The sequence below is a fragment of the Equus caballus genome, chromosome 18 (assembly GCF_041296265.1).
Source record: "Equus caballus isolate H_3958 breed thoroughbred chromosome 18, TB-T2T, whole genome shotgun sequence".
NCBI lineage: Eukaryota > Metazoa > Chordata > Mammalia > Perissodactyla > Equidae > Equus > Equus caballus.
In genome coordinates, this window is record NC_091701.1 from 54,348,187 (window position 1) to 54,363,968 (window position 15,782).

The following is a 15,782-nucleotide window of genomic DNA, read 5'->3' on the forward strand; positions in this document are numbered from 1 at the left end:
AGGATCCCTACCCTCGTGGAGCTTGTATTCAAGGAAGGGAAGATAGCAACAAACAATAAACAAAATAAATAAATAAACTACATAGTATATTACAAAATGAAAAGTGTTACGAAAGCAAAGTAGCATAGGTAAGAACTGGAGATGTTGGAGCGTGTTCAAGTATAATTTTAAATATGGTAATCAGGATAGGTCCCATTGAGAAGGGAAGACTTGAAAGATATGGAAGAATCAGCCTCGTGGATGTTAGAGACAAGAACATCCCAGGAGAAGGAGTCAGTGCAAGAGCTCAGAGGAGCACCGCTGGAGTATGTGAGGAACAAGGCTGGTGTGGTTGAAGCAGAAGTGGAGGACAGAAGGAGGGATGGGGAAATAGTAGGGGATGAGCACAGCAAAACAAAGTGGATGCAAGATCATACGGGGCCTTAGAGGCCATCGTAAGGACCTGGCTTTTACTCTGAATGAAATGGGAAGCCAAGGCACAGTTTTGAGTAGAAGAGTGACACGATCTGACTAAAGTTTTAAACAGAACATTCTGTGATGAGAATAGACTATGAGGGGAAAGATCAGTTAAGAACTACTTCAGTTACACAACTGAGAGACTACTGTATGTTGGGGTAGACTAATTTACTATGACAAGTCAACTTATGTATATAATAACTAGACACAACAGAAGCTTATTTCTTGCTTATATAACATTCCTGGATAAGTATTTGGGTCAGAAAGACACTGTCCTATATACAGGCATCTTCCATCTTGGAGCTCCACCATCTCCTGGTTTTTATCTGGACCCAAGCAGACGGGAAAATAATAGGTAGAAAGTTTGAATGGGTCTGGCATCAAAGCTCACGTCTATTCCACAAGAGAAACTTGACTTACAGACATAACTATCTAAAAGAAGCTGGGGAACTTTAGTCTAGCTGGATTTCCAAGGAAGAATGGAGTTTGGTGGGTATCCAGCAGTTTCCACAGTTCATACCTGAATGGTACCTACAGAGATAATAAGAAATGGTAGGATTCTGGACATATTTTGCAAATAAACCCAATATGGTTTCCTGATGGATTAATTCTGAGGTAGTAAGAAAGAAAAAAAAAGTCAAGGATGATGCATGGTTTTTGATCTGGGCGACTGGAAGTAAGGACCTGCTATTAACCAAGCTGTGGAAGGCTGTGGCAAAAGCAGGTTTGGGAAGGAGGGTAAAGGTCAGTTCTATTTCCAGTGTGTTATATTTGAGACGTCTCTTAGACACCTGAGGGAGGATGGAGAATAGGCAATTGAGTATATCGTGTGCATATACTGGACTGGAAATATAAGTTGTATTAAAACCTAAAACCAGTAAGATCATCAGGGAGTAAACAGAGGTCGAGAAGAAATAAGGATCAAAGACTGAGTCCTGGAGCACTCGAACATCAAGAAGTCAGAGAGAAGAACCAGCAAAGGAAACTGTGGAGACAGGAGAAAAACCAAAAGACTGTAATGCCCTGGAAATGAAGTGAGAAAACGAAAAATCAAGGAGGAAAGTGTCACTGACTATGTCAAGAGCTGCTGACAGGATAAGCAAGAGAAGAACCGACCACTAGATGTAGCAGGGTGGGAGTCACCAGCGACCTTGAGAAGTGGTTCTGGTCGGGTGATAGTGGGTCAAAGCCTGACTAGAGAGGGTCTAAGAGAAAATGAGAGGAGCAGGATCAGAAACAGCTAGTACAGACAACACTTTCAAGTGTTTTCTACAAAGGAGAACAAAGAAATTGGGCAGGGCAGATGGAAAAAGTAGGGTTAAGAGAATTTTTTAAGACGGAAAAAATAATAGGATGTTTTTAGGCTGATGAAAATGATCTTATAGAAAAAGGAAAAACTGTTGATGATGGAGGAGTATGGACGGGGGTAGGAATTGCTAGGATTATGTCTTTGAGTAGATGAGAGGAAATGGGATCTAGTATAGTGGAGAGCTGGCTACCATCTAGGATAATGGGCAAGAAAGCAGACTATGTGGACCCAAATGCTGATGGGTGAGTAGATGTGGTGGTGGAAGTTCTCTTTCGATTGCTTTGATCAGGAGTAAAGTAGGAGACAAGACCATGACCTGAGAGGACAGGGAGCAAGGTACTGGAGATCCGAGGGGAAAGGAAAAGGGTGGAATGGATTAGCAAAGCACAGCAGGACTCCCAGGGACCATTAAGCACCAACTTGAGGTTCACAAATTGAATGTGAAGCCTGGTGAGCACTTTGTTTCTCTCCAGCCATATTCAGTTTCTTGGGAGTATGTGCAGAGCAGGCAGAGGTAGATTTCCACAAGGTTGTGGTTTTGCCAAGCAAGTAGGACATGAGAGAGCATCATGAGAGGGAGTTGACTGGTTCCCCAACATCTACTAGATTTGCCCCTCTCATTCAACCCCATGACTCTTGTCACCAAGTCCTGTGAATTCTACTGCTTTACACAGTCCTGTTTCCTGTCTCTCTCGGCTATTCCTAGAACCAGTGTCTTACTGTATGCCTTTATCACTTTTCACTAGGGTTACTGTAATCCCTCCTAAACCAGCCTTTTTTTCCTCTAAAAGGTCCATCCTTCTCCTTGGCCCATCTTCCACATTGCAGCCAGAATGTGCTTTCTAAGCCTAAATCTGATGATGTTTTTCTCCTGCTTAAAACACTTTCACTTCCCATAGCTATGAGGATGAAATCCAAACTTGTAAGCTTAGAACACAGAAGTGTGTAATAGTGCTGCCCGCTCAGCACTCTGCTCTCATCTGCCACTCTCCCACAAGCACTGTGCACTCGGCCACAGGAACTGCACGCACATGGAAGGAGATAATTGCCACCAACTCTGCTGTAATGGTTGATTCACTGCTCATTCCCCACCAACACAGTAAGCTCCTTAAGGAGAGGGGTCTTGCTTTACTTGACTTGAATCCTGAAGACTTAGCAAATAGCATCCCCTCAGAGAATACTGATTGAATGAATAAATACATACATGTCACAGAAAGAACTGAAGCCTCTCTAAGAGATACAGACATTAACACACACATTTCTATAAATGGTATAATAAGAGCATTGTGTTGCAAAATAAATTACACAACTCATTCATTCATCCAACAAACTTTTAATGGTCTTTACTGCACACCGGTCACCACGGCCAGGTGCTGGATATAATCCACTGGGGTCAGACAGGTAAGTAAGTAATGATTACTGTCGACTTCCTACTTTTATAACCAGATCTGAAGAGAAACTTCTAAAAAATACATGCTAGCAAAATGTATATCGAATATACATCTAAGTGGTATTGTGACTAGAATTAGAGTATAATGTAAACTACGTAACTTTCTCCACATTTCTCATTACGCTCACAGCCTTGATTTGAGTTTGGTGCATTCCATCCAGCCTCAGTCAGCTTTAACTGACCAGCCTTGAAAAACACAACTACAGTCGTCATAATAATGAGGAGCTGTGTTCAAAAATGTGCTCCAGCTCCCTGTGATGCCAACTCCAAAAATGGGTCACACAGAGTAGATTTAGTTTTATGTGTTTAAAAGTCCTAACTACATTCCCACTGTTTGGGTGCCAGGGGAAAAAAAAGGGCGTCCGTTCTAAGGCCTCATGTTTAAGAATGAAGAATTTGACCATGTTTAAGACTTTGACCATTAAGAATGGTCAAATACCATACTGGTTTGATTTACATAGTTTTAGTATGAATCAATTAAAGACATGGAACTTCTTTGGTGTCTCTATCTAAATATATATATTGTATGCCTATATAATTTACACCTGTGTCTGTCTCTCTATACACATACACACATATATACATTTACTTGAATTCAACCAGGTACTTGATATAAAATAAGAAAATAACTTTTTACATAATTAAAAATCACACAAGTGTATATTTTATACTTATATTTACTATGAACTATATTTCACTGAATAAATTATATATTTACATCAATTTATATAGATACACAAAAATATATACCATTACTTTATGAGTGATAAGGGATTTCCAAGGGGAAATCTGATTATATGACCTTATATATTTTATGTGCTAACTTCAGAATTAACCCCACCATAAGATACAAGTGCATCAGAACAGCATCATTAAGAATCATTTTCAAGCTTTAAACTATTTGCTTGGTTTCTAAAGCATGCCTAAAATACTTAGTTGTGGACCTGGGCATCTTTCCCCTTTAAAAAGAATTACTTAATATCTAAATTTCAAATTTTTCTCTAAACAATAGCCTTTAATAAAAAACTTTCTATGTTTTAGCATTCACAATGACAATTGGCAAGAATTTCTGAAGTTAAAAAAAACGCATTAGTTACAATTTTATTTTCTGTCACATTATGTTACTTCTTACTATTATATATATTGTGTTTTAGCATTCTGCCTCCAATAATTTATGATTTGTTTTAACTGTTGACTAATTCAGGTTTTAAAATAAGGTGCTACAGATCTTGTTCTCAAGAATGCTAAGAGAAATTTAGCTGAGAAAAAGCAGAACACGAAGAACTAAGGGCTTGGACCACAAAAGAAGGTCATAGGGGCTGGCCAGGTTGCATAGTGGTTAAGTTTGCATGCTCTCCTTCAGTGGCCCAGGGTTCGTAGGTTCGGATCCCAGGTGCAGACCTACACACCACTCATCAAGCCATGCTGTGGCAGCGTCCTACATACAAAATACAGGAAGACTGGCATGGATATTAGTTCAGGGACAATCTTCCTCAAGTAAAAAGAGGAAGACTGGCAACAGACGTTAGCTCAGGGCCAATCATGCTCACCAAAAAAAAAAAAAAAAAAAGAGAGAGAGACAGAAGGTCATAGACACAGCTAGTCACTAAATACCCATTCCCTTTGGGTGAGCATAATTTCCCAGCCTCTCAATTTACATTCTGTGATACAATGTTATAGTTAGAAGAATAGGGAATGGACATGTGCACATACAAATGAGCAGCGTCAGTTCCCCCTTTCTCACGACTGTAGTAATATCCTTAAAGACAAAGTCACTGGATCCATTTTTATAATTATAATTAGCATCCATAGATAATAATTTTTATTTAAAAGCACCATCAACTTATCTATTGTATTAACTTTTCTCTTTTTCTCTCTACATTTCAGAGCTAATTAAACCCTATTGCCTTTTCTCCCTTAAAATATAGTGGCCACTTAGTGCTTAATGCCCCCAAACCAATTCCTTAGTTAAATATTTGAGGCTGAACTTCAACTGGTTCCTCAGGATGTTTTTATCCTTATTGTCCGCCACTCCCAAGAAGCTTTAGTTCTTCCAAACTAAACATTTATCATTTAATCAAAACTAAGATTGGAACTTTTCTTTCTCCAAGAAGTATTTTTAGGTTAGCTCCATCTCACTGATTAATCCTTTACTTTCACCTCAAATGGATATCTAAGTTATTTGACTGTATTACAAGAATTTAATGGGAGTCGTTATTGCTCAAAATAAGTAGTCTTGCAGCATTAGTGGATTATAAATACTTTCAGTTTCTATATTTATAAATCTAATCATTAGAACCATACTGAGTGTGAATGTCATTTCTTTAAAAGGGAAACCACTTCCCCCTATTTAGTAACTGCCGTTTAGTTATCGCCTGGTGAAAACAGGAAGACACTGAGCACTATAGAGATTGGTCAAAAATAGAAACAAGTGGTTATCACTACTAATTTCTAAAATAAATATATGCATCTTATGCATGCATATTTAATCTTTATTAAGCAGCCAAACTTAAGCAACTAACAGATCCTCAGTTTTGAATACTGTGTGAGGATGTTTACACTGCACAAGGGGAGCCAGTCCACAGTAAATCCTTTTGCACGTGGAGCAGCATTCCTTGCCCATCAATGTGCCACTAGAACATGATCGATAATTTCTTGTGAAAGAAAACTAAGCACAGTGAAAATGATGAATAGATTCCTCAGCTTAAGTAAGAAAATCTCAATTGCTCTTCTGGGTTCCCAGTACTTATATGCCTTCCTTTAAGCAACAGCATGGAATATGACAGTCTAGTTTTTCAAGGGATGGCGTACTCAGTCAACCACATCACAAAACTAAATCAAGAGAAATTATCTGCAGAAACTCTAAGAGCCATCCACTTCCCTAGCAGTCTGTGTCGTATCTTTGCACGAGGCGGATCACCAGAAGTCTATACACTTGGACCACATCAGCTTAGCCCTTTAAAAAGAAGCTTCACTGATTTCTTGCTCCTTAATGTTGTGCCAACTGCTGTAAGAAACAACTGTCAATCCACTTTTGCATGGGCTGTGAAACTACAGTTGGTCACTGTATGTAACATCCATAAATGTACTTCACATACTAACCTACCCGATTTTTTTAAAGAATTTAATTCAGGTAAAAACTGGATCCTATTTGCCTTTCTGATCCTTAAGGTTTAAGCACTTATGACTGTGATCCTTTTTCACACAATTATATTGATCCTCAACCAGCACTGCAATCAATTGGCATACTTGTTGCTTCTTTTATTTTCCCCAACTTTTCTTTTCTTAATCCTTTTATTACTTTTGTCTTCATTTGTGTGGTCTCAAATTCTTTTGAGAAAGGCAAAGTACAGATATTACGTTACTAATACTTCTGGACTTTTCAAAGAACTACTGCCAATGTTTCACTTTCAGTTAAAAGTTTAAAAAATTGTGTCTGGAGTATGAAGCAAAATGGAACATTACATTTATTAAATAGCAGTTAGAAAAAATTCTCACTACATGTAAAATGACTTCATCATCCTTGATCACAGCACAGTAGCAATGAAATGCAATCACCAAGCACACACTCATTCCATACATACATATATGCAGACTGGACATCTACATGTATTTATTTTCTTTCTTTCTTTTTTTTTTTGCTGGGAGAGATTCACCCTGAGCTAACATCTGTTGCCAATCTTCCTGTCTCTGTCTCTGTCTCTGTCTCTCTTTTCCTCCTCATAACCCCAGTACACAGTTGTATATTCTAGTTGTAAGTCCTTCTAGTTCTTCTATGTGAGCCACTGCCACAGCATGGCTACTGACAGAAACAGTGGTGCGCTTCTGTGCTGGGAACTGAACCTGAGCTGCTGAAGCACAGCGTGCCAAACTTTGACCACTAGGCCATCCAGGCTGGCTCTACATGTATTTAAACTGCAATAGCACATTTAAAAGATAATTTCATGAAATTCCTGCCTAAGTTTATGGGTTCTCTTTGTGACTAACTATATAATTTCAGAGCTATTCAATGTTTTTTTAAACCAGATGTCACAATAACAAAATCTATTTCAACATTTTTTTAAATAGAGAAGCAATTCTTTCTCATAGTGTATCATCTAAGAAAGTTATAATTTTATATTACCTCATATATAGTCCATATTCAAATTTCTCCAGTTGCTTCCAAAATATGTAGTTTTAAAGAGAGAAAGAGAGAGAGAGATCTCTATCTCCAGGACCCTACCAAGGTGCGTGCACTGCATTTGGTGGCATGTCTCCTTGTCTCCTTAATTTTAGAACAGTCTCACCACCGTTATTTCTTTTATGAAAATGACATTATTCACAAGCCCACGACAGCTGTCTTACAGAATGTGTTCTGGATTTGTCTGATTCATACTTCATAAACAGATTTAAGTTCAACATTTTTAGCAGAAATACTATATAGGTGACATCGTGTGTGACTCATTGCATCACTTCAGGAGACAAATGTCAGTTTGTCCCATTACAGGTAATGCTAAATTTGATCACCTGGCTAAGAATGTGACTGCCAGATCTCTCCACTATAAAGATGCACTTTTCTCTTTGCAATTCATAAATAATTGGTGAGACTATGTGAATATCCTGTTTACCTGAAATCTTTCACTCAATGGTTTTAATATCCAATGATGATCTTTGCCTCACTCAATTATTATTAATGCAAATCATTACCATTCCTTCTATATTTTTAGCCACCATTCTGCTGTAAAGAACAACTTCACATTTTCCCCCTCTTTTTTTTTTCTCTTTGTACTGGGGTAGGTTTTTCTTTTTTTTTTTTTAAGTATGATTATGGATTTAAAGATTCTCTTTTCATTCAATGCATTATGATTCATTACTATCATTACTCTTTTTGATATCAAATTGTTCCAAATTTTGCCTGTGGAACCCTTCAAGTGGGCTCTTATATCTTTTTGACATGTTCCCATCCATTTTTGAGCCTTTCTTGCTTTCTGACATAACAAAATGTTCCAGGGTGTCTCTGTCTCATGTTCTGGGATGAGGAATTTCTCTAAGGAGCACTGGCTCCTTTGAGTAGGAAACAGTATTTGGAAACCAAAATTCGGGCGCTGGGTATGGGTATGTTCATTCTTACTGAGGCATCAGTGCTTCTAAGCCCTTTCCACGCACTGAGATAGAAAACACACTTTTAAAAATCTATGAGTTCATATTGATAACTCCAATTCCGGCTCAATACCACAGTGTACTCCTCCATTTCCCTCATTCCATATTTATGTCTCCTAAGAATGCTGGCTCCTCCAAACCCAACATAATTACTCATTTGCTCTATCTTATATAATACACAAAATTATTTTAGAATTACTACATAAATACCACTAACAACAACAAATCTACTAAGTATGGTTAAAGGTCTTTTTGTAGGTTATGGTTCTTAGAATATTTCCCTTTAAGTTTGTGCAGTCAGAATAATATGTTTAGAAGCTACTTAAATTAATTTTTTGGTGATTATGTTATAAATTCGTTAAATTCATTTGTCTCTATTTATATTCAATTTGGAGGTTTGCTTTATCATTTTTATTTAATTCTGATGTCTGAATATGCGAAACATTTGCATAGTTCACAAGTCACAACTATGTCAAAACACGTCCTCAGAGAACTCTCACTTCCCTCCTTAACCTCTCCGCATCTCTCCTCACCCGCTCCTTATGGATAACTGTTCCACCGGTCTCTGGGTCAATCCTTCCTGTGTTTCTCCTTTGCAAAAATAAGCTTTATTTTTTTTCTTATTTTCCCTTCCTTATTACTAAAAACAGACCATAATTACTATACACACATTTTGTAGCTGGAAATCAATCCACGTCAGCTCAGAGAAATCTTCCTTATTCTTTTTACTATTATAGTTTATTCAGTCTCCTATGGACAGACATTTAGGTTTTTCCCAATATTCTGCTATTACAAATAATCCTACAATGACAAACTTAGAGCATATGTTATTCCATATCTGTACAGGCAATTCCTCAGGGTAAATCCCTGGAACTTGGACCAGCAGGGCAAAACGTAAATACAGGCATAGTTTTGCTAGATATTACAAAATCCTCATAAAGTTGTAGCATTTCACATTCCCATCAGCAATATATGAGAGCGTCTGTTTCCTCACAGGCTTATCAACTAAGGACATCCTAATTCTTTGAACCTTTGTCCACCTGAAAGGTGAATTGGCTCTCCATGTATTTTAGTTTACATTACCCTTATTATTAACGAAGTTGAACATCTTTTCATATATTGCCATGTGACATATCTTTTTTGGTGAACTGTCCCTGTCTTTTGTTCATTTTTTAAATCATTTTTCAATGGAAAAATTACTTTGATAAAGCTACAATGATCCCTCTAAACTTTGTTTTAAAAAGGAAAGAATAAAACACAAAAAATGGAAGAAAAATGTATGAATTAACTGAAAAGAATACTAACATCACTTAAAACTATACTGTCGTATTCAGACAGTCCATTAAAAAGTGGCAGTTATTGCAAGTGAGAAGAAGGTTAAGAAAAGTGCACTCAAGTTTGCTAACTAGCAATAAATAGTTAATCCCACAAATAACCAAGCCACTGAGGAAGGCCAAAGCTTGGGGAAGAGCTGACTGAGACATTTTGCTGTCATGGTTTCATTACACCCACCTCATTAGTGCAGGTCATTCTTCGAGGGTGAGGGGCTTCCTGTTGCAGCTGATACACTGCGAAGGGAGAAGGTAAAGACGTCAGTTTCCTTTATGCAAAACATCTGACTATATAAGGAATCACAAACTGGTTGCTATTGTATGTTTACCATAAAACTGTGGTACAGTCCTACTTGTTATTAAGTTAAAATTTGTTATAAACAAAGCAAAGAAAGTAAACCAAACTAAATTTAGTGAAAGCGCAGGAGGAAGCACAAAGAGAAAAGTCATAATCCACACAAGTGTCTTTTTACCTTATAACAAAGCACTACTGGATATCTGGCTCTGTCTTCCATAATCTGGTCATTTACTGTCCCCAATTTTTGTGGATGTATTACATAAAGCATGTCTCCGATACAAGCAAATAATGGTTATGTGTTTTTAAAGTACATTATTAAGTGTCAAACTTGAAACCAAAATTAGGATTTATAGGCTAGAAGTAACAGATTTTCTGTTTTTCCCCCTTGTTTATATTACAAACATCTATCTTCAAAGATAATCTCCCCTAAAAACAAAATTTCTGAGTCAAAGTTACCACACTCTTTCAACTAGGGCAAATGCAGCAAAAGAAAGAATTCTGGTACTGAAATAACTTACCAAGGAGGGGATAATTTTTAGGGTATCTGAAATGGATTAGTGAAAATTACACCGATACTATGACATTCCAGCCTTTTTGGATTTCAGCCTTTTTGATTTGAAATGAAGAAGAAGCGAATAGAATGTGTGGTTATCAGAGAAAGTATGTTTATATATGTCTAAGTTTATCTTTGGGAGAGATTTTTTTTTCTATTTCTACATATATAATCACATATAATTAAATTTAGCACCGTATTTAAGTACTTAGACATTCCGTCAACATAACATAAAACTATCCAGACATCTGGGATTGTCAGATAAAGAATGACTCAGATTTCAACTGGATATCGTTATACAGACTCCACCTCTGACCATATTCATTCATACATATCATAGGAACATATATAAATACACACAATTAGACTATATATATAACTAGACCACATATATGCATATACACAATGTATATACCGAGAATATACACAAACACCCATCACTGTTATGTATTGCTATCTAAAGGTGATACAGCATTGTGGCTAAGAATTTGAACTCTTGAATCAGACCACCTGGGGTTTGAACACTGGGGCTTTGCCACTAACACCGCATAATGTGCCTCAGTGTTCCTCATATGTAAAGTGGGGATAACAGTAGTTTCCACTTCATAGATTACTGAAAGGATTAAATAACTTACTATATGTAAAAGACTTAAAATAGTCCCCAGCACATAGGACACACTCAATAAAGATTAGCTATTACTACAAGTAGGTGACTGATATTAATACATAAAATCCTTTACGATAATATTTGGTTACCAGGATGCATCTTGAGTTCATCACCAAAACATAACACCACAGTAATGCTATAATTTAAAAGGCACTGAGAAGATTCAGATTTATCGTTTAAAAAATCAAAAACAAAGCAATCTCTCAGTTAATAATGTTTGAAATTTTACTGATAGAAATCTATTCCTTTGCCTTTTCCTCCCGGGTGCAAAAATCTCTAAGAGAGGTAATACATTAAAATAGTTTTAGATACCTACATATTATTGTGAGAGTTAGTTTTTCAAAAATATTCCTGTGAATATATGTGTATAGATTAAAGAGATGATATGAAGGGAGTAACTGTGAGATGGGGAAGGGAAGGAAGAGAGCACTGAAACCAGCTTTGTCTGGTCCTGACAGTGAGAGCATGCGTCTCTCACAGAGATGTGTGTAAACCCCCATCCTCCCTACAGAAGCCCAAAGATGACTTGCAAAAAGGGAGGCTTCTTCAGGTCCATTCCTCCACATTACTAACCGTGTAAGATGTGAGAATTCAGTTCACATTTCTGCTTTGATCAGTAATTCTCAAAAGATCAGCTGTTTCCCTTCATCAAGAAAATTCTTTGGAAGGTACTGTCATTTACGGAAACTCAACTATGAAAATTGAATGGCAGTCAACAAGGACAGTTTAAAAGTTACTAGAGAAAGTAAAATGTTGATTTTGATTCAAAGTACAAACACTGTAGAACCTGGTTATCATCAGAAATGCAGCCACCTATTCAGTAAGCAAACATCAAGCTAAGCCAGTATGAAAAAAGGAGGAACAATATTGTCACATGAGAATCTCACCCTTTGTTTTAATCAGAGTTTCAAAGGGTATAGTTCTCTTTCATGAGGAGGAGTAATTTTTAGATAAATGCCTCCTTTTTGGCTACCAATGGTTAGTCTATTTTTAAGACTTATTTTTTAATAAATAATATATAAAGGGAGGCCTTTGGATATTGTATAACTGAACATAACATATGAATTCAGGGAACACCTATCAAAAAGATCATTAAAAAACTATACAAAGTAATAAGGACTAGCTAATTCAGGCCCTTTCCAGATTAGAATTTTTGGTAATTTAAATTGGAATTCAGCTGAAATTTTAATTGCACAATCATTAAGTGATTCACCAAAAATTAATAACTAAATTCAAGATGAGAAGATATATGATTAAAGTACTTAACATTTTCCAATCACCTTAAAAGTGTCACTGCTTGTAAACTTCTTAATGAATTTCTCAGTACTTAGAGACAGAAACATTGTTAAGTTCAGAGTTCACAAGTTGGTATCTTGAGGTCAAAACTGGCTCACTTATATTTGGCTTGCTGTTTTCTAAATTTAAATTCGTTTTTAACATTTAAAAATTAAGAAACCTGGGGCTGGCCCTGTGGCCTAGTCGTTAAGTTTGGCACACTCCACTGTGGAAGCAGACTGGGGTCAGTTCCTGGGCACAGACCTACATCACTCACTGGCAGCAACCCACATACAAAATAGAAGACGACTGGCAACAGATCTCAGCTCAGGGCAAATCTTCCTCAGCAAAAAAAATATTAAAAAATAAAAATAAATTTAAGAGATTTAACAACAACAAAGCAGAAAAGAATTCCAGCTTCTCTTGAAAAATCAGCACATGTGAAACATCGGACCCAGAGTCTTAGATGAACATAACAAAATGGAGCTAATTATGAGCTACCTGCTACAGACAGGGAATCGACGCTCTACTTTCTCGCAGTTGCCCACCTGGCTCGCTTGCCTCATTTATTACATGTTAGGTCCCTGGTTTAATTCAAGCAATATATATCAAAAAGCAATAAAACTATATTTATTTAAAAAGAGTGACCTCAACTTAGACTTCTTGTTAATTCTATTTTCCTATCGGTTTGTACTTGTAAGGATTTAGAATTAAGTTTTCACAAGCTCAGTTGAACCAAAATCGGAAAGCAGAACAGAGGCATGGGTAAAATAAACTTCTTACAGAATCACAGTGAAAATAAGTTTCTTATAGATCTCACTGTGAAAAGCTATTCAGATCCCACCATGCTAAAGACAGGGGAAAAAAAAACCTAACATGCTGCAAATCTTGACACTAAAATTTAACTGTCCCCTCAGTTTTATAGATGTAACACATAATAAGGGAACAACCAGAACAGTTTGAATAGTTTTTGTTCTGCTTATATGTCCTTATGTGGACTGACATACTTGATTTTTTTTTTTTTTGAGGAAGATTAGCCCTGAGCTAACTGCTGCCAATCCTCCTCTTTTCACGGAGGAAGACTGGCCCTGAGCTAACATCCATGCCCATCTTCCTCTACTTTCTACGTGGGACGCCTACCACAGCATGGCTTGCCAAGTGGTGCCATGTCCGAACCCAGGATCCGAACCGGCGAACCCCGGGCCACTGAAGCGGAACGTGTGCACTTAACCACTGTGCCACCAGGCCGGCCCCTTGATTTTTTTAAAAATCTCAATCCATTTAGATTTTACTATTGAGAAATTTTTTTCAATTACAAAAATTAAAGTCACTTCACAGAGAAGATGATGACTGCATTATGGTTTGTCAGTCCCTAAGACTGTTCATAAAATTGACTGTCAGTGATCAATTCTAAACAAGATCTATCTAGGTCTGGCCTCAGAATTAAACAAAGCAGCTCGACTATTAAGGGTCCTGGGCAGGGCTTGCTGCCCCAGTTACTCAAAATTCCAGTCTCTGTCGATGAAATAAGGGCATCACAGGCTTGTCGGTCTTTAAAACTTTTCATATTAAAATGCACAGACTCCTGGACAGATGAACTTTTAAAGGTACTATCAATAAACACCCTACTGGAGATTATTTACAGCTGGCTGAAGATAAAACCATAAAACTGATAATGGCAAAGAGAATACAAACAAAAAAGCAAATTAAAAAACTCAACCTGAATCACAATTTTTTCTGGGATCAGAATTTGGACAAACATTTAATAATCTATATGATCATCATGACAATTACTTCCATGTTAGAATGCAATTTTTGCATGTTTTCTTATCAGTTAAAAATCTGAGCGTGTTCAAATTATTGGAAGACAACATCAACATCATGATTTTATAAGAAAAATTAAACAAGATCGGTTTTAAAAATGAACCTTTCCACTTGACTTTAACACAGTTTAATCATAAAATTTCCTTGAATTTGAAGTTTTTTCATTTGATGTTCAGAAGATTAAAAGTCTATTCTAACAATTTGCTCCCTGTTTCTACTATTAAAATGATGGCTGATGGGGAGGCCAGCCCCATGGCAGAGTAGTTAAGTTCACACGCTCTGCTTTGGTGGCCAGGGGTTCGCTTGTTCAGATCCTGAGCACAGACCTACATACCACTCATCAAGCCATGCTGTGCAGCAACCCACATAGAAGAATAGAATGACCTACAACTAGGATACATAACTATGTACTGGGCCTTTGAGGAGAAAAAAAAAGAGGAAGATTGGCAACAGATGTTAGCTCAGGGCCAATCTTCCTCACCAAAAAAAAATTAAAAATAAATAAAATAAAATGATGGGGGTACATGGTGTACTCAGGCACTGAAGTTACTAAAAGAAACTATAAACCTCAGTGGCAGAATTGTCACCAAAAAAATAAATATGCCATTTTTTCTTTTTTTGTGTGTGAGGAAGCTTGGCCCTGAGCTAACATCTGTGCCCATCTTCCTCTAGAAATATGCCATTTTTTAAGACAAATAGCAGCTACTGTAAGATATTTGAAGATAAAGAAAATATAAACTACATATACTACATTTAGTAATCAATATTCTTCAGGGGTAAAAATCACCACCATGATTCAATAACAGTCTGAGGCTTCATAAAAGCTCTTACATAAAAAATGTGCAAAGCACAAGTTAGAGCAGAGAGAACAAAGATAAAGTGAAACCAGAAAACGCAGAGAAGACTTTTAAAGAGACTTCCAGCCAATGAGATTATGAGACAAAATCTTTTGGAGGTAGAGAACATTAGCCATTTTTATACATTCTTTGAAATACACTCCCCAGAAACAGCAGCAGGGATGGGAGAGAAAGCATCCACGGCAATATTTTTAGACACTGTTCACATTTTGCTTACTATAATTAGCCCAAAGTAGCAACCTATTAAAATAAAACCATCTATTGTTCTGGGAGCACGAAATCAATGAGAATCCCAATTGCTGCTCCTTCGGTCAGCAAATTTCAGCAACTTACAAATATCAACATTTAGAATAATTCAACATTTACAAAGATGTTAACAATGTACATTTAAAGTACCGGTTTCTTAGGTTGCTTATCCAACTCTATACACAACAAACAAAACTTACAGTCCTGGTTTCTGCAACAGTACATGCATGGGTTTCTTTTTAAAACTATTTTGCTTACATTAACCCTATTTCCTCTTTTAAAAAATCTGAACTATCTTTTACTTGATGAAATAATATTCTCTAGGAAACAAGGAAGGGAAAATAAATGACTAAGAACCTAGACTCTTTGAAGAGATT

The 15,782-nt window shown here is 36.8% G+C and overlaps 1 protein-coding gene across 3 annotated transcripts in view; it reads right to left on the bottom strand.

Moving 5' to 3' along the window:
• The window catches only part of CHN1 (chimerin 1), a 184,901-nt gene that overhangs the window by 125,390 nt on the left and 43,729 nt on the right, over nt 1–15,782 (bottom strand). For all 3 annotated transcript variants that reach the window (XM_070241265.1, XM_023622028.2, XM_070241266.1), the window contains one exon: nt 9,867–9,922. In XM_070241265.1, coding sequence (XP_070097366.1) covers nt 9,867–9,922 — 56 coding nt within the window. The remainder of the gene's footprint in view (nt 1–9,866; nt 9,923–15,782) is intronic.